Here is a 17,509-nt window from a genome sequence, read left to right on the forward strand (position 1 = left end):
TGCTGTGTGGCACCCTGGGTATTGTCCCCAGGCTGCCTTTCAGGAGCAGAAGGTGTTTTTGAGATTTTTCTGCTCCAGGCCTTAGTGTTGCTCCTGCTATATGCTCTGCCCGGAAAAATAAGTCTCTTCTTAAAGAGAGGGACCCTAGGTGTGGTTGGGAGGAGCACAGGAGAAAGAAACACTTTTCTCCTCCTTTCATCCTTCTATGAATAGGCTTTTCTGTAGGAATTTGCTCTGTCTGTAATTAGCTCCCCAAGGTGGCCAGATATTTCACAGCTACTTGTAGTCTGCGGGTTTCACTATGTCCCTCCTTTGCTGTAGAGCCTCAGGAGGCTGCAGGCAGCAGAGCAGCAGTGCCAGCAGCTTTGGTCGGGCTCAGCAGATGGACGGTGGCCATGCAGATGAGCACATTCAGGCAGTGGTCTCAGCACAGCGGGAAGACGGTGCGTGCCATGCCACGAGCAGAGGAGCTGCCTGGAGCACATTCCAGCTTTCCTTCAGGTTCTGCAGGGTGAACCAAATGAGCCAGGATAAATGGACAGACGTGTTTTCACTCTGCTTTATGCAAACTCAAGGGAACCGCTGGTAGGCTGGACAGAAGGAGATGTCTTCATCCTCATCCAGAGTCGAAATGGAGATGCTCCAACCAGTTTCTGCTTAGCAGCAAGGGTAACTGCAGCTTCCAGAATGATGCCAATGGCTGTGTCTTATGTAGACTTCTACCACCTGCAACTGAGATGAGTGCTGCCCAGTTTTACACTTCAGTTGGGACCAAGAGTGAAGGTATGATTAAGTATCCGATCATTGCTAATGAAATCGGTGATGCCAGATTCAGCCACAAAATTCTGGGTCTTCTCTCCATCTTTAAACTCTTCTCTACATCTACAGACTGCAAGACAGCTCACCTCCTGAACAGGAATAAACCTAAAGATTTGGGCCTTTGTATGTCTAAAATCCAACTGCTCCGTTTTATCCTATATCGCCCAAAATGTGGATATTTTTAAAATGATAGCCCTGTGCTGACTTCTAGGCTACAATGACAGACAGGAGGCAGAAGGCTGCAACAGACAATTTGGGAACAAGTATAATGGCTTCAGCATGTGTTAAGGCAAGATCACAAGGACTGGATAAGGTTACTACGGCTGGCCCAGTCCTGAGGTGTGCTGGCTGGGCTGTGGTGCAAATCTTCCTTGGTAAGAAGTGTAGAATACACTGCCCCAAACCCTATCTAGGCAAAATTTTAGCACTGGTATTTAAGCAAGAGTTGAGAGAATGACGTTAAGAGCCAGAACTGGATTTAAAAAGCCTTCTTAAACATCTGCACTAGACATTTCGGGTTTTTTTTTAAAGAAGCGTCATTGCTATGAAAAGTAGAAGTCAGACCAGGGCTGTGCAGGCAGGGAGAGGCACCATGGAACGGCCAGGGTAGGAAGCCATAGGGATCTGGGGGTGGGCAGGGAAGAAAACCCCTGTGCCCACACCTGGGTGGGAAGGCAGAAGGCCCCTACGCCACTTAGCGTGGGAGCAGAGAGGCTGCCTGGCGCAGCCACCCGCCGCCCGTGCCACGCGCTTTGGACGTGGGTTGGTCACCAGCAGGCAGCCTCCATGAGCTGCTGTGTCCCGGGCGCCTCTCGGAGCCCCCCCGGGGCTGGGGTAGCGTGGGGCTCCTCACTGAGGCCGTAACGGCTCGGACGAGACGCTGCTGGAGCGGTACATTAGCAACGCCAAGACCCTGCAGGCTTCTTTGCCTGGAGGCTGGGGGGAACAGCCCTGGGCTGCCCGCGACCCTGGGTTTTGCTGGCTGTGTAGCTGTCTTCCAGCCTCCTAGGCCGTGGGGCTGCAGTCACAGGCTCTGTGTGAAGGAATCTATCACAACGGAGTCGCGGCTTGTCATGTATGTGCTGTGCAAAGGAGACCTATCATTTCAAGCCGAGCCCGAAGCTGCGTATTTGAAACATCCCACGCTCCCTTGCCATGTGGATGCACCGAGCTGCCATTGCACTGAATTAAATTCATGGTTAAGATTGTACATAGAGAAGATTTTGATTCATCACCCTCCCAAAATAGCACACTTCAGGAAAAAAACAGATACGAGTTGTGAATCCAAATGTTGTGACAGTGTGGTTAAAATGTCCGTTCCCTCTAGCAAGGGTGTCGGCAGAGCAGTGTGCTGCCTGGACAGCTCGGGGCTCACCGCGTGGCCACGCGTGCGGCGTGGTCTGTGTTTCCTGCACCCCATTCCTCCTCCGTGGGGTTCCCAAGGCAGACGCGGTGAGATCAGAAAGGCGTTTCCCTTCCAGGTGAACTGGGGATGCAGGCAGCTCTCCTGCCCGGAAAGGAGCAGCGTGATGACGGGGGCCCACGTGCCCAGCTGTCCTGGACTGTCCCTGCCCATTGGCGACTGATACAGGGTGACTCAGGCAAGGTCTCGGAAGTGCCGGTGGTCTAGCAGGCAGCCAAGGCACTGGGAGAGCAGGGTATCGGCGTGGGAAGCCAGAAAATATCCTCCTTCTACTGCTATGAGGGCAAGGATGGAGTCGTAAGCGGTGAAGGAGGCACCAAGCGGTCCTGTCGGGCTCGTAAGGGTGCAGTGATACTCACATTACCTCCTTGTCATGGAGATCTTCACAATATGTAACTCACGGTCTCTCTAGATTTGATTAGAAACAGACACCCCAAACTTTGCACTGAAACTTTGAGGCCATCTCCAGTTACAGGAAGTCTGGGCATATCCATATGCAGATGTATGCAATTTGTTTCACTGCAGCAGTTAGCATGACTCTTCTGAGGTCAGGGAGCCCGGTCCTAGGGCAGGAGAGTCACTCTGGATGCTCAGCCCAGGGTGGACGCGCCCCATCCCTGCGCCGCCGTCCGTGCTCCCTGCCTCCTGCCCTCCATCCCACTCTCGCTGCCCCTCTGACGGGGACAGCTCATCCCGGCCGGCGCCCGCAGGGGCTGGAGGTAAAGGAACCCGTGTCTGCTGCAGCGCGGGAGCGTGAGAGCAGCGCGGCCGAGCCGGCAAGGAGGGCTCTGGGCTGGGGGACGCCTGCCGCCTGCCCAGCGGGGACGGCCGCTTGTTCCCCGGGGCTGACGGCTTGCGGCAGAGCTATCGCTGCTGAAAGCCCTGGGCCCAGCTCCCAGCTGCAGTTTGAGCTCTGCGGTCAACAAAATGACACCAGACCCAGAGCTTTTCTCTGTGTGTGTGTTTGCGCAGACCCTTCCCCAGCTAGGCGAGCCGCTCGAGCGGGTAAGAAACGGCAGAGGAGGTCCCGAGGAAAGGCCTCAGGTCTTGCGTTTGCTGCCGCTGGAGTCGCAGGGGACCTGGGAGTGAGGGAGGCAGCCAGCACAAAGGCACGGCGGGAAATGTACTGAGCTTCCTGGCTTCATAAATAATAAAAAAGGAAAGAAAGGAAGAAAAATTTCCTGGAATACTTCTATTTATTTATTACTCCATCTCTACTGACTCTCATAGGTGGTAGCCAGTTGCTGCAGACTTTCTGGAACTGTTTTATTATCATTAGCTTTGAAAATAATAAATATCATGGCCATAGTGTAGGATTTACCCAGGCTGTGGGGCAGGGCACCGTCCAAGCGCATTTTGGACGGGCCTGTCCACCTGCATCCCCGAGGAGCGGCGGAGCAGCTCAGCCCTCGGAGGATGCAAAGAGGAGGCAGGGTGGCAGCCACTGGCCTGGACACTGGCCCCGGCGCCCAGGGACTGTAAATCTTGACAAATGTTCCTAAGGATCAGAGCGAAGAGACTTGAGATCGACGACATTAGGCTTTGCTGAGCTTTACATGGAGCTCCCCAAAAGCCTGAGGGAACGGTATTCGAAAAAGCAATAAATCTGAAAATACAATAGGGTGGTAGTGGTAGGTAGCTCCTGCGTCTCCGGTGCCTTCTTCCCAGTCCTGCCCTCGACTCCTCTGTACTAACCGGGCAATTTTCTTCCTTGCCCTCGTGACAGCTACATTTCATCCTCCTGTTTTCTTCCCAATCACCTCAACGCAGTCTTTCAGCTGCGAGAGTGAGAACAGGGCGAGGGTACGTACACCTTCTCACAAGCCCGCTCGTGGGCTTTTGGCTGTGAAGCCATGACAGAGCTGTTCATAGAAGGGCTAAGCTGTAAATATACAGTGAATTAGGTGGTAAGGTGGTGTAACGAGGGATGAATGCTGGAAAAAATGGGGATTTCCAAAGACATGGGCTAAGATGCCTGAGCTGGCATTAATGACCCTGGATATGACACTGCTGAGGGAAATCTCCCGCTGGGGGCATCACTAGGTGGTGGAGCTGTTTCCCAGAAAGCCTGATCCAGGACTGAGAACATTTAAAAATGGGCTAATATGGAATCTGAAACAAAGATTAGTCAGTTGACATGATCTTGGCTTGGTAAGGAGAGCACGGATAGTAAGTACCGCTGCACCCTATCCTTCCCGGACCTTTAGGAGCCGAGTGTAGCAGCTCAAGGTTAAACCCTGCGGTAGGGCTACCATGGTTTTTGTCTAAAGATCCCAGCCAGAAATGTGGCAGATGCGACACTGGCCTGCACAGCACATGCCGGGCGGGCCAGCCGCTGACACAAACCCCTCTTCTTCTGGTCTGGGGACAGCCCACTGCACAGAGCAGTGGCAGCGGGCACGGGAGAGCCGGGGCCACTTGCCATCAGAGGTGTTACGTGCCACCGGGTCCCCACCAGGATCCGGCTGGCATGGCAGCGGTCTTGCTAATGAAGGGGTCACCACCGTTGCTGGAGGCAGGAGGTGGGCAGGAGAGGATGCCCCATCACAGCACCCTTCGCCTGTGCTGAGGGCACGTACACCTGGTTTCACTTGTAGCTGCTAAGGCTTAGAGAGGAACCACCTCACTACAGGGGTTGAAATGTCCACCTCCTGCTTCACCGTACTGCTCTCGTACGTCACGGCCCGTTAATTATTAATTGCTCAGGGCAGTCAGGCGGCAACTGTCCCAGGCTGCCGTCAGACCCCTCTCCTTTCTCTCTGCCCTGCACGCAGGCTGGGGCGGTTCCGTAGGTCTCACACAGCCCTTTCCGTGGCACTACGCGCCGTTCATCGCCTCTGCCGAAAGCAGGGCAGGTCCTCGGCTGTGGGGTGACTGCGGGGTGTCCGTCAGGAACACCTCTGCTGACACACCACCGTTGCCTGGGGATGCACGAGCAGAAAACAGATCCCACCGAGCACCACGTGTGGCTGCTGTGTGCCCCTGGTTTTCTACCCTGTTATTCGGTAGGGGAGCACGGATGGGCTGGTGACTGGGGACCATCGTCTGAGGCCTGGGTTTGGGTCCCTCTGTCCTCAGAGACCTCTCCTGCGGCCAGGACCAAGGAACGTAGTGCTCTGTGGGCGGTGGGAGGGTGAAGGAGGGTCTCGCTGGGGTGCGTGCACCTAAGCGTGCCAGGCTCGTGGAAGGGGACCGGGAGGAGCTGGCAGAGCTCGCCCCAACCTCCCCTTCCCCTGGCATCCATGGGCTGCGATCAGCCCCCTGGCATAACAGCCACCTCCTCCCTGGAATACAGCCCGGCCAGGCACCCATGCCGCCCCTGAGCTGAGCTCCAGCACCCTCCGAGGCCGAGGCCAGCAGCTCTCCTGTGCCCACCTCCTCTGCCTCCTCCTCTGCCTCTGCCCGGGGTGGTGCCAGCCTCTGCCTGCGCTTGGGGACTGCTGCCCAGCTGCCATGGCCAGCTTTAATTGTTGGAACCAATTAATTGGTTGAAAGATTTACATCTGTTTCCTTCTCTCTCTCCCTCTCCCCCTCCCCACCTGCTCAAACCTGCCCTCCTCTCCCCTCCCCGTCCTCCCACCTAAATAGGTAAGGAGAGCAGTTTGGGAGAGGCTGACTTGCAGCCGAGCTCCGACCCTTCGGGAATGGACAGCAGCTACCTCAGCGTGAAGGAGGCCGGGGTGAAAGTGCCCCAGGACAGGGCCAGCACGGACCTCCCCAGTCCCATGGACAAGGCCGACTCGGAGAGCAACAAGGGCAAAAAGCGGAGGAACCGCACCACCTTCACCAGTTACCAGCTGGAGGAGCTGGAGAAGGTCTTCCAGAAGACCCACTACCCAGACGTCTATGCCAGGGAGCAGCTAGCCATGAGGACAGACCTCACCGAGGCTCGTGTACAGGTAACGGGGGATGCCCTGGGGCTGGGCGAGGGGTGGGCGAGCTGCGAACAAGCCCCTGCTCTCCACGGAGTGAAAACATGAGCCCTGCAAATTCGTTGTCCCTTGCTGTGCCTGAGGTCACCTGCAGCCCCACCACGGCCCGCAGGCAGCCGAGCCCTACCCAGAGCCCGTGCCGCAGGCTGGCACACCTCTCCGGTACGCTGAGGCGCAGGGACACGGGGAGGTACGTCCATGTCTGACACTCGTGTCAGCTCCTTTATTCGGGCTGGTGTCCTGAGCGGCAGCCTTCCCAGAGAGGCCCTTGTCCTTGAGCTAGCAGGGCAGCAGGCAGGTAAGCCTCGCCGTCACCCTAAACAAAGCTATTACAAAACCCACTTTCTTCAGGAGACTCGGCAGGAGACATGGGTTCGTTAGTCTGAGTGGGAGCAAGCTTTCCCACAGATCGGGCTCTTTCTGGCGAGATGGGTACGCGGAGGTGACCAGGACATTCAGTACCAGGGAGCACGAGGAGAGGACGCAGGAGAGGCAGCTCCTGCTGCCTGCTTGGCTAAGCAGGCGCTGAGACTGCACGAAGCCTGGTGATCTTGAGCAAAAAGGTTCTCCCACCACCTTGAGAGGAGCAGGAGTGTCCAACAGCCGTGCTGCAGTCTCACCACCTCCACCCACGCAGGTGCCAGCTCCCCTGAACTAGCCTGGGGGCCCAGCAGAGTCGAACTCCACACTGAAGGAGTGAATGATTCTCTGAATGCTGCTCTTTGAGTCAAGGTTAAACCGAAGGCCTGACAGAGCTCAGAAGCTTTTGCAAAAAGGAGCACCATCACTTGCAGCTCATCCGCAGCTTTGATGGCCGTCAAAGGTCCCTCTGAAGCTTAGGCTCTCATCCTCCAGTCTAGCTAATCCTGTGACTTCCATCTGCAAGCATTTATCAGCTCACCATCCCCAGAACCTGCATTAGCCTCAGGAACAGCTGGCGTGTGGAGGCATCTGATTATCCCCTTATACCAGGAAGGCTCCCAGGTCCCAGGCAGCCCAGCTTGCCCTCTGCTCTAACCTTTACAAGCAGTTGTTGCAAACAGTCGAAGCAGTCCAGCATCCTTGCATAAGTCCATTTTTCTCTGTACGTTTGCTTCCAGTTTCAACTAGCTGTAGGATTTTTCGTATCTGCCTAAATTGGTTTGCAGGGCTGGTGTGCTCTTCTTCCCCACAGCTGTTTCTCTTCAGGCCGGACACGGCTGCGTTTCAGTAGAAAGCAGCGCGATTCCCGTTGGTCCCACACGTAGCGTGCTGAGCACTGCGGGGTGGGCAGAGGAAGGCAGCGCTACAAACGCCAGCTCTTTACTTCTGCCGCTGGACGAAGCCCTTGATTTCCCAGGGACACATCAGAGGTGCTGATGGGGTCTCCTGGGAGGCCAGGCGCAGCATCGGGTTACCACCGGCACAGCGCATGAAATTCCTTGCGCTCAGGAATGAGGATGAGGTGCGGGAGGGTGGCGAGCTCCTCCTGCTCGCCTCCGAGCCCGGGTGTGCCGCTAGCACCTCCAGCCAGCGCGCAGGGCTGGCCAGCAGAGCCAGGGCAGGCGAGGCAGATGCAATCCCCAAGTTCATTACATAGGAGCCACGATCTCAGGGGTTTTTTCCCCACTTTACCGCTGGATAACGCTGTGGCCGAGGGCAGAGGCACCTCCCCAGGCAGCCGGGAGGAGATCTGGCAGAGGGAGGGCACAGCCTGGGGGTTTCACCCTGCCCTGAGATAAGCACCCCAGCAGCCCGCTGCCACGGGCAGCCGAGAACAGCCCCGCTCCTCTCGCAGCCGCCAGCTCGCACCTCTCGCCTGGGATGGCGATGACAGGGCTCGTGTACCGCAGCGACTGAAGGACTTGCCTAAGTGGCCTGGCTGCTTGAGCACTTACCCGGGGTGAAAGGGGTAAGCACTTGCATTTCAATCATTCCCGCAGCCCCACCGGGAAGGACCCCGTCCCTCGGGCTGCGGGCTGGCACCCAGCCACCGCCTCGTGATGAAGGGCTGCTGTGCCCTTGGTAGAAACGCAGACTCCCCGTCACTGGAGAGCGAGAACCGGCAGGCTCGTGCCAAGCGCTGTGGGTGCTGGCTGGGCAAGGCTCAGGGCCACCCCAGGTGCCGGGAATTTCATGTGGGCTCCCAGGGGGCTGGGGCTGCTGGTCAGCAAGCTGGTCAGCCTCGGCACGGTGGTGGCAGCCCCCAGTAGGCATGGGGACGCAGCCTGGGGTGGCACAGGGCTCTTCTGCTGATGGCACAGGACTGCGCTTCCCAGGAGGGAGGCTTTCGGGGCCGGGGCCTTCGTGAATCACCGTAGCGCCTGTCTCCAGCTCTGGGTTGTGTTATAGCCTGTTTAGGCTTGGCTTTGGCCTCCCACCCCTCTGGGCAGCTCCGCTCTGCAGGGGCCTCCCCATGCCAGCACTGCAGCACCGTGGGCCATCAGCTCACAGCCGAAGAGCGGGCACGGGGCATGGGGCAGCAGCCCAGGAGACCGACGGCGAAGCAAACGCCTACTGCAAGGACCAAGGGCCCAACCAGGACCAAGGCAGAGGGCGGAAGTCACAAATAAGCCGCAAGCCCTTACTTCTTTCCTCCTGCAAGCCAAATAGCCGCTATGTATTCAGACGCCCTCCGCCACGCTGGCAGGGGCTCTGGCTGCTGCGGGGTGCCCGGGCACACACCTACTGCAGCCCCACTGGCTTTGAGGGGAGCTCAACAGCCCCTCTCCCAAGGAAGGTACGGTCCTCCGAGGGATGGCGAGTGTCCTGGGATAATGTCATGGAAGCCAGCTTCAGCTGCTCGCAAGGCTGAACTAAGCAAAGCAGAGCGGCGGGAAGGCGAGGCGCCCGGCAGGTTTGGGGTGTGATGCTCCCTCCCACGGCTGAGCCAGCTTTTGGCTGGAGGTCATCCCCGCCGGCCAGGCTCGGCTCCCTGGGGAGCGCAACCAGCCGCCGCGCTGCAGGCAGGAGCAGACGCGGAGCCCAGACAGGCAAGCGGCAGCTCTGGTTTTTTCCATCCCTTTCCCAAGCTCAGGCTTCATTAGTGAAATAGCTGCTGGAGATCTCGGTGCCTGGAGAAGAGCTCACGCCAGCAGCGGGCATGGGGCGGGCCGTGCTGTCTGCAGAGTGGTGGCATCCCGCAGCCTGGCCCCTCTCCCGCTCCATTTCTCCGCCTGCCGTGGTTTCCAGCCGTCAGTGCTGGTGACCGACAACGTCAAAGCTAATTCCCCCTGCGATGCAATACAACGTTTTCCCCGTCTGCCCCCCACGACCTGGCCCCTTGTTGCCAAGTAGTATTAAGCTGCGGCACGTCCCTGTTTTCCGAAGTGGGAGCCGTGCATACGCCCTGCGCAGAGGCAGAGCCACCCAGCCAGGAAGAGGCAGCTAGGGCTCAGAAACAAAGCTGCAAGGGTGCACAGCAAGCGCTGCTTTTGTGTAGGTCCTACACAGCGTGCATATCCCGTTCCTTTCTCCTCCTCTTCCATCTCTGGGGCTGCAGAGCCTCAGAAAGAGCTCCTGCTCGGTACCAGCAACTGCCTGAGCTGCTTCCAGCCCATCCGGGGCTGCAGCAGATGCCTGAGGCGGTGGCACTAGAGAAACATGGTAGACACACACGTGTATTCACACATGGCTCCTTCCCCTTCCATGCAGCCACAGACACACACATCCCCACGCCAGCCCGGCCCCGGCTGCTCATCTCTCTTGGGCGGTGAGTATCTCTGCCTCCTGGCCTGCCCTGCGGGGGAGGAAGAGATGGGGCTGGAAGGAGGCTTCGCGGCCAGGGAGTATAACCCCTCAGCCAGCCCCCCTCGGAGCCAGCCTTATGATTGCTGGGACCGTTAATGAAATGTTTTTGGCGGTGACCCTGTGATGCGGCGGGGGCATGAAAGTGAGAGGGAAATGTCAAACTCCGCTGTAGCAAAATCACCGCCTTGGAAAAAAAAAGAAAAGAAAAAAAGCAAAGCAAAGCAAGAAGTAATATATCTTGATCCCTTTTCCCCCATAAAACCCTGGGAGGCTGGTGGAAGGAGCGGAAAGACTGAGCTAAGCCTGCAGGAAATTAAACATGAAATGAAAACAAGCTCAAGTTATTCAATTCTCTCATCCCAGGCTCCAATTTCCCATTCCAGGCCACTGATAAAATGGTGTCCAGTTTCAGCACTCAGGGATGAATTCTGGCTCTGTTCTCGCAGGCTGGAAGGCAAAGGGCTGGTGGCCATCTCCGGGAAGAGGGGAGATGGCCTGGCCTGTGGCAGAGGGGACAGACAGGTCCTGGGGACAGACAGACAGACACGCAGAGGGAGGCTGAGCAGAGGGAGGAGGCAGCTGGGGGGACAGGGACGGGCCGAACGGATGGTGTGAGGCTGCCAGGGGAGCGGGGACACGTGAGGCTTGAACGTGGCGGGCAGCTCTCGCCCGCTGCCGGGCAGCGATGCAGCGAGGGGGGCTTGGGCACGGCCGGATCCGTGGCTGCCACCAGCCCACCACCACGCGCGCAGAGCCCAGCCTCACCCTCCGTCGCTGCGCGGGGGCGGGTAGGAGAGAGGGAAGTCACCTTCTCCTTTAACTTGGAGGGAGGACGAAGGCAGCGGTGCAGTCCCCAACCATCCGGCCATGGCCAGAGGGGCCTGGGTGAGGTCCCGGCTCAGCCCGTCCGCCCGCGCCCTGCGCGGGGCACGGGGGCTCGGTGGCAGGGGCCGGCCGGCGGCGCCGGCGGGGTGCCAGGGTAGCGACAGCGAGCAGGAGCCTCCCGCTTTCTTTGTCTCAGGCCGTTCCCAGCCTCTCCACCCCCCGCAGCACGTCAGCTGTGTATGCATATGGATTTAGGTACCAGCATATGGCTGAATGTTTATGGAGACATGAAACATTTTCTGTTCTGTAGATTTTTATAGGGCTGATTTGGTACATCAGGGCTTATCAAAGCATTGTCTGCAGGAGCCAGATACATGACATTACCCTACACTCCCACTCTAATTGTTAACACTGAGATGCAGCCCACAACGACTGCTTATCCCTGCACGAAGCACCCCATCCTGACCCCAGAGGACACTGCCGCAGCCTCCACACGCTCGTCCCACAGCAGCCTCTCTTGGCTGAAGGTGACAGGCAATGAAAGGAAAACGGACTTCTCTTGGTTTTCAGATTTGCTGTTTAAAAGCAGGTGTCTTCTAAGATGGAGGAAGCCAGGAAATACTTGGGATTAGTTGGTTTTTTGCTGGCATCTTCACATTATACATTGCCCTGCCTGCCCGGTTTTCCCTGGAGCACTGTGGAGGCCTGGAGAAACCCGACTGCAAGACACCAAGCAGCCTAAAAGGGCTTGGACCAGAGGAGAAAGGAGAACTTTAAAAAGTGGTCCAAACCCTGTTGCAAGTGTTTCGGAGCAGTGGCTCACTGCCAGCCCTGGGAGCATCTCCAGTGCCCCCGGCCCCAGCGCTTGGACTGAGGACTCTTCCTTTCAGCCTAACGCCGTGGTTTGCCACAGCTTCCCAGCCCACCAGCCGCGTGGGGCTTGCAATTTGGGAACTGCCCGTTTAAACCATTTTGCTTTTCCAGCACCAGTTCAATTCAATGTGTAAACGAGGAGCAGCAGAGGAAAAGCCTGTGCTGGAGACCCTGCTCCGCCTCGGCTGGCCCCGGGAAACCTCCCTGCGGCTCCGGCAGCCCCGAGCAGACAAACCCCGCGCTGACGGCTCCGGAGGTCGTGCTGCAGAGCCGGGCGCTGCCGCGGGAGCCTGCGCTCAGCTGCTCCGCTCCCGGGCGGACGCCCCGGGCGGGATGCTCGGGCTCCCGTGCACGGCAGTGCAGGTGTGCGGCCGGGCTGGCGGGCAGGCCAGCCGGTGCCTTCGCCAGGCGGGGGGATGGCCGCATATGCCTGGCATATGTTCACCCCGGCCTCGCGCACAGCCAGCGCTCTGCTCCCTACCTGCTCTCCACCCCTCTGTGCACAGCAGGGCCTCCTCCGCCCGCGGAGGAACCGGGTCACCACCGCTAACTTTGAATCTGCAGATCAAAGCGGCACGATCTGGGCCAGCCCTGGGACTGGCCTGCAGCTGGGCTGGAGCGGCTGTGCCAAGAAGAGGTAGAAGAAAAGCAGACTAATGCCTCGGGCATCAAACCTGCTCCAGTGGGATGCTCTTCATGTGCAGCGTGTGCTCAGCTGGGATAACATTAGGACCTTCTGCTGGTGCTTTTTGCACCCGCTGAAAGTCCTCATAGGGTTTTTGATTCGGGCTGGGGCGTTCCTAGCAGGTTGCTGCTTTGGCTATGGTTAGTCTGGCCGGCTTGTGGCTGGCCCACGCCAGTGGCACTGCCGTGACAGCGGTGCAGGGTCCTATATCCTACACCATCCGCAGCCCACATGGGGAGGAAACGCCCGGGCGCTGCACCATCGGCTCCCCGCACCACGCAGACCACAGCACATGGCCAGACCCTCAGCTGCCCACTCGTAAAGTGGGGCTGGCCGCGGCGCGGAGCTGCGAGAGGCAGGCGTGAGGCTGCCTACATGGTTGGGGAGGGGGAATCTGAAGCAGGAGAGCCTGAAACGACTCTTCCAGCACAAAGAAGGTCACCTCAGACCAAAAACTACAGACCCTCGGGCCTGTCTCTCCCTGTAGCAGCTTCTGGCTGTGCTGATGAAGGTTGCAAATGCCCCCACTGTCCTGCCCCCCGAAAGCCAGCCTGCCGCCCTGCCCTGTGCCGAGCGCCCAGCTCGCCCTGCCACCCTCTAAAGACACGAGCTCACAAAACCGAAAACAGCGTCTAGTTTCCCCAGCTGCCTGCGAAGCAGCGGAGCTGCCCTGCGGCCGGGCGCAGGCAGGGCCAAGCTGTTCGTCAGCGGTGCCCCCCCTCCGCCAGTCACCGTGTAAAACTCGAAGCAGAACCGAGCGTCTCTTGGACCGCTCCTTTCATGCACTGGCGTGACCTGCACAACCCAGCCCCTGGTGATCGCCTGCATCTCTCAGTGCCTTCAAAGCGGCTCTTGATTGATGTGTTTCCCTGACTCACAAGCTTCAAGAGGCTTTGAAGACACTGGGCCAGGCTCTGATCTCTCTTATGCTGATGCAAATCAGGAGCAATGGTGCTGACAACAGTGCAATAATCCACACTGATGTCAAGCCAGTAAAAATAAGAGCAGAAACAGTGTTTTGGTCTTTCCTCTGCCTTGAAGGGATCTGAGCAGCACTGTGAAGCAGAGAGCTGCAAACCCTGCAAAGAAAACTCGGTGTATAGCAAAGGACACGTAACTCTGTAGAGGGCACTTGTCCTTTCCTGCAGCTAGGAAGGGAAGGGCTGTTACGCGTTTTTTTTATTTTAGCAGTTAAGAAAAATAAGACTGAGAGTTCAGTGAGAAATGCAAGCGCTCAGCCAACGGCACCATCATAGCCAGGATCAGGCCTGGGGAAAGCCCCAGCGCTGCTGGTTTCAGCCTGGCAGCAGCACACTGGGATGATTCGCACGTCTCATCTGAGACGGGCTGACGGTGCGAGGGCTGCGGGCAGCGCCCGGGTAGCGCCGATTTAGGGGCGCGAGGAAGATGGGTTATCCCAGGGCAAACCGGGCCGCGGGAGGCAAGAGCTGTGAATGTCCCCAGACTGGCAGGACACCAAAAGGTGGGCATCGCCTTTTGCCCGGGGTGCTCCCAGTCTGGGAGTGCAGGCTGGCCCCAAACCCCCTGGGGATGCGGGGCAGGACTGTCGCTCCCGCAGGGGCTTGTGCGCGGAGCAGCACCCCCCGGCAAAGCCCTGCGGGCCAGCGGGATCCCCGGGGCTGCTGGGCTCCCAGCCAGCGCCGGCCCCTCTGTTCACAGCCCCTTCTCACCCTCTCCCCCAGGTGTGGTTTCAGAACCGGCGAGCGAAATGGCGCAAGCGGGAGCGGTTCGGCCAGATGCAGCAGGTCCGGACTCACTTCTCCACCGCCTATGAGCTGCCCCTGCTCACCCGTGCTGAGAACTACGCCCAGGTAAGCGCATCCCCCCGCCCTGGTCCGTCTGTCCCGATGCCTGCTGGACACACCGCCTCTGCTCCCGGCCCCCCCCAAGCGATGCATCGCTTCTCGGGTTCGTTCATCCACCTGCCCTCAGGCAAGGCTGCAAGAGCGCCGGGGCTGGGGTTATATTGCCAAACGCTGACGGGCCAGGAATTATTTAGCTGGGTGTCCTGCCCAGCTGCCTCGTGCCCTGGCCCGGTGCAGCCATCGCTGAAGCAGGCACCAAGCCTGGGTGAGGAGTGCAGCCACCCTTTGGGCACAGGTCACCCTGCTCAGCACATCCTGTTACACTGTCCTTCGCCCATCACGTGTGCTGCTCCCCGCCAACTTCCCACTGATTTGGGAAGGGTCCTCAAGGCTATTTAAGGCCTTAAAACCAGCAGTTCCCAGGAAGGCTTCCTCTTGCCGTGCCTGGGTTTCCATGCCCCGTCTTTAGGAGGTTGGACAAAAGCATTTTTCCCCTGGCAAATTCCCACAGCCGTCTCCCAGCGATGGGCTGTGGTACCCGCAGCGCACTCGGTGACGTCCGGGGATGCTTCCCAAGGGTCTCGTGGGTTTGTGCTCCAAAGGAAGGGTGGGAGCAGCCTTGCCGGGGTATCTGGGGCTGCTCCAGGGGACTGTCAAGACTCTTCCTGCCCTGGCCCAGGAGGCAGGTGACACAGCTCCCTCCCTCCTTAACCTCGCGTCCAGGGAAAGCTGTCACCACAGTAGCCTCCTAAGGAGTGGGCGAGCTCCCCTTTCACAACGCTGCCTTCAGACGCTGCCAGGGCGGACGGGCGTTCGTTAGCTCGAGGGCTAGGCTGTGCCCCCGCAAAGCACTCCCTCCATCCTGCCGACTCCTCTTCCCGCCACCCAGAATTTGCTCGAGGGCGCAGTTTTGCAGGCGTGATGCTCTGAACCCGACTTGTCCTCACAGATCTGCTGGGAGTCCTCCCCCCCGATGCCCCGGCTGTCAGCTACCTCCCCAGCCAGCGCCGCACCAAAGCTCCCCCGCAGCCAAGCCAAGAGCGTTTGACCTCTCTCCTGCTTGGCATCTCCCCCGAACTGAACAAGAAGCCCTTATGAAACAGCTGAGAGATGCCAAAGCAGCTTTTCAAGCAGAGGACACTCTCAGCAGCCTTTTCAGCACTCCCTTCTCTTGCCTTTGTAACTTATACTGCTCCCTCCCTCCATACTGCCCTCCTCTCCCAGCCCTAGAGATCAAAAAAATGAAAAGCAATTTGCAGGAGGAAGAGAGCAGAGAGGGCCCAAGGGCGAGCGGTGCAGCGGGGTGGTGGGATGAAGGGCCCTTTGCTCTCTTGCTCCAGCCAGCTGCTCACCTCCTCCCCGCTTTCATCCTGCATGCCTGTCCCCTTGCCGCCGCAGCCAATACTGAGCTCCCCTCTCTTCTTCTGCGGTATCGTTTAATGAGTGACGCGGCCGGAGCCCAGACGGCCGCGCGAGGCGGCCCCGCAGGGCTCGGCTCTGCAGCAGGGCGGGCGATGCCTCCTCGACAGGCAACGAGCACCGCTGGGGAGAGGGGCAGGGAAGGTGCCCGTGCCGGGGGCTGCGGGCAGCTCAGCTGCAACAGGCACGTCTGTCTGGTGCAAAAAGGCTCTCGCCTAGGCAAAGCCACCCTGAGCTGGGGCAGGAGGACGGACTGGTGGTCTCGCAGCATCCCTTTCTGCCTGTTCCCTCAACAGCGGGTAGGCCCGCAGAAACACTGCGGATGACACCGGGTTTCCTGTGCCAAGAGCTCCAGAAAGTGCTCACGGTGCAAAAAACCAAAGAGAAAGAGCTGGGAGGGGGGGAACGGACAGAGAGGGACAACACGGCAGAGCAGGGGCACGGTCCCGCTCCCCTGTGAGTCAGCCTCCAGCACCGCCCCTGCCAGGGCTGGCATGCGGATTTTGGAGGGGACCCGCCGGCTCTGGGGGGAGCTGCTGATGCCGCTGCTGGCAGGGGCCCGCGTCCCACATCCCACCGCGCCCGCTGCCTGACGCTTCTTTTCCCACCACCAGATCCAGAACCCTTCCTGGATCGGCAACAACGGCGCCGCTTCCCCCGTGCCCGCCTGCGTCGTCCCCTGCGAGACAGTGCCCTCCTGCATGTCCCCCCATGCTCACCCCCACGCGGCCGGCGGCGTCTCCGAGTTCCTCGGCGTCTCCGGCCCCGGCAGCCACGTGGGACAGACTCACATGGGTGGCCTCTTCGGCACGGCCGGCATGAGCCCCGGCCTCAACGGCTACGAGCTGAACAGCGAGCCGGACCGCAAGACCTCCAGCATCGCTGCCCTGAGGATGAAAGCGAAGGAGCACAGCGCCGCTATCTCCTGGGCGACATGACAGGGCTGCAGCCCAGCGCCCGCAAGACACGGAGAGAGCACACGGGGACAGCCGAATAAATCCATCCGCTTGGACTCCAGACAGCAGTTGCCTCCTCGGGGATCTGAATGCAGCACTTTTAGCTACCCTAGGTATATAAAGTACATATGTTAACGTAAGTGGAGTGTTTCCAGCATGAACGCGGCAGCTCCCGGCTTCCTGGGATCAGGCGGGGAGAGGAAGGCTGTGGAGCAGCACCTCTTCCAGTGAGATCTGGGTTGCGATGCGTCCCCTCTCACCGCCACCTCCCCAATAACCTGGGCATTTTTTCTCCCTGCTCCTTTTTCTGACACCAGATCTGCCTTTCCAAAGAGCAAGAGCCCGCTGGCATTTCAGCAGCTTCCCCCCATCCCGTCACCCCCACCCACACACACCCCCCTTCCTCTCCTAAGTTGTCGACAGTGTTGCTCAGATCTGTTCTGCCCTGGGCGTGGGACTGGATGGGGACTCTGGCACCAGCAAAGAGACACCTCTCAGGCTGCTCCCGTCCTCTTAGCAGTAGCCACGACTTCCCACAGCTGAATGGGGAAGAGGGCTGGGAAGATACCCGAGGGTAGAAAGAAGGCAACATTATCCCATCTCCTTCTACCCTGCTTCCTCTCCATCTTGCAGGCTGAGGTGAAGCACGGAGCTGTAGAGGCCTGTGAAGGGGATGCCTCTCTTCCCAACACGGCACAGTGCCACCATACTGGGAGTCTTTGCCAGCTTTCTGGTCACCTGGCTGGAGGTGCACCCCGGCAGGCGATAGCTTCCCAGCAGGGCTGGCTGCCCCAGGGAGCGCCTGGGGCTTGCTTTGCCATGGTTGTGGTCCATGTTGAGGCTTTTGCACATGGCGGGGCAGCAAAATGTTTCCCCTGGCTTTCACTGGGTTGGGAATTACTATCCTCAGTTTGGAGACAGCAGCTATGGGAAGGGAGTGCAGTTGCTGTGCAAATGCCCCGGTCCCCAAAGAGACTGCTCTGAGAAACAGCTCCAGTGCTAGCACACAGCCGCGGCTGCGC

At 59.1% G+C, this 17,509-nt stretch overlaps 1 protein-coding gene across 1 annotated transcript in view; it reads left to right on the top strand.

The window, feature by feature from the left end:
* The window catches only part of ALX4 (ALX homeobox 4), a 39,220-nt gene extending 22,492 nt beyond the window's left edge, over window positions 1-16,728 (top strand). The window contains exons 2-4 of the mRNA XM_075152354.1: window positions 5,831-6,141; window positions 13,990-14,118; window positions 16,146-16,728. Of these exons, the coding sequence (XP_075008455.1) occupies window positions 5,831-6,141; window positions 13,990-14,118; window positions 16,146-16,469 (764 nt within the window). The 3' untranslated portion in view covers window positions 16,470-16,728. The remainder of the gene's footprint in view (window positions 1-5,830; window positions 6,142-13,989; window positions 14,119-16,145) is intronic.
* The last annotated feature ends 781 nt before the right edge of the window (window positions 16,729-17,509 follow it).

Source organism: Calonectris borealis, chromosome 5 (assembly GCF_964195595.1).
Source record: "Calonectris borealis chromosome 5, bCalBor7.hap1.2, whole genome shotgun sequence".
In the NCBI taxonomy this organism is placed as follows: domain Eukaryota; kingdom Metazoa; phylum Chordata; class Aves; order Procellariiformes; family Procellariidae; genus Calonectris; species Calonectris borealis.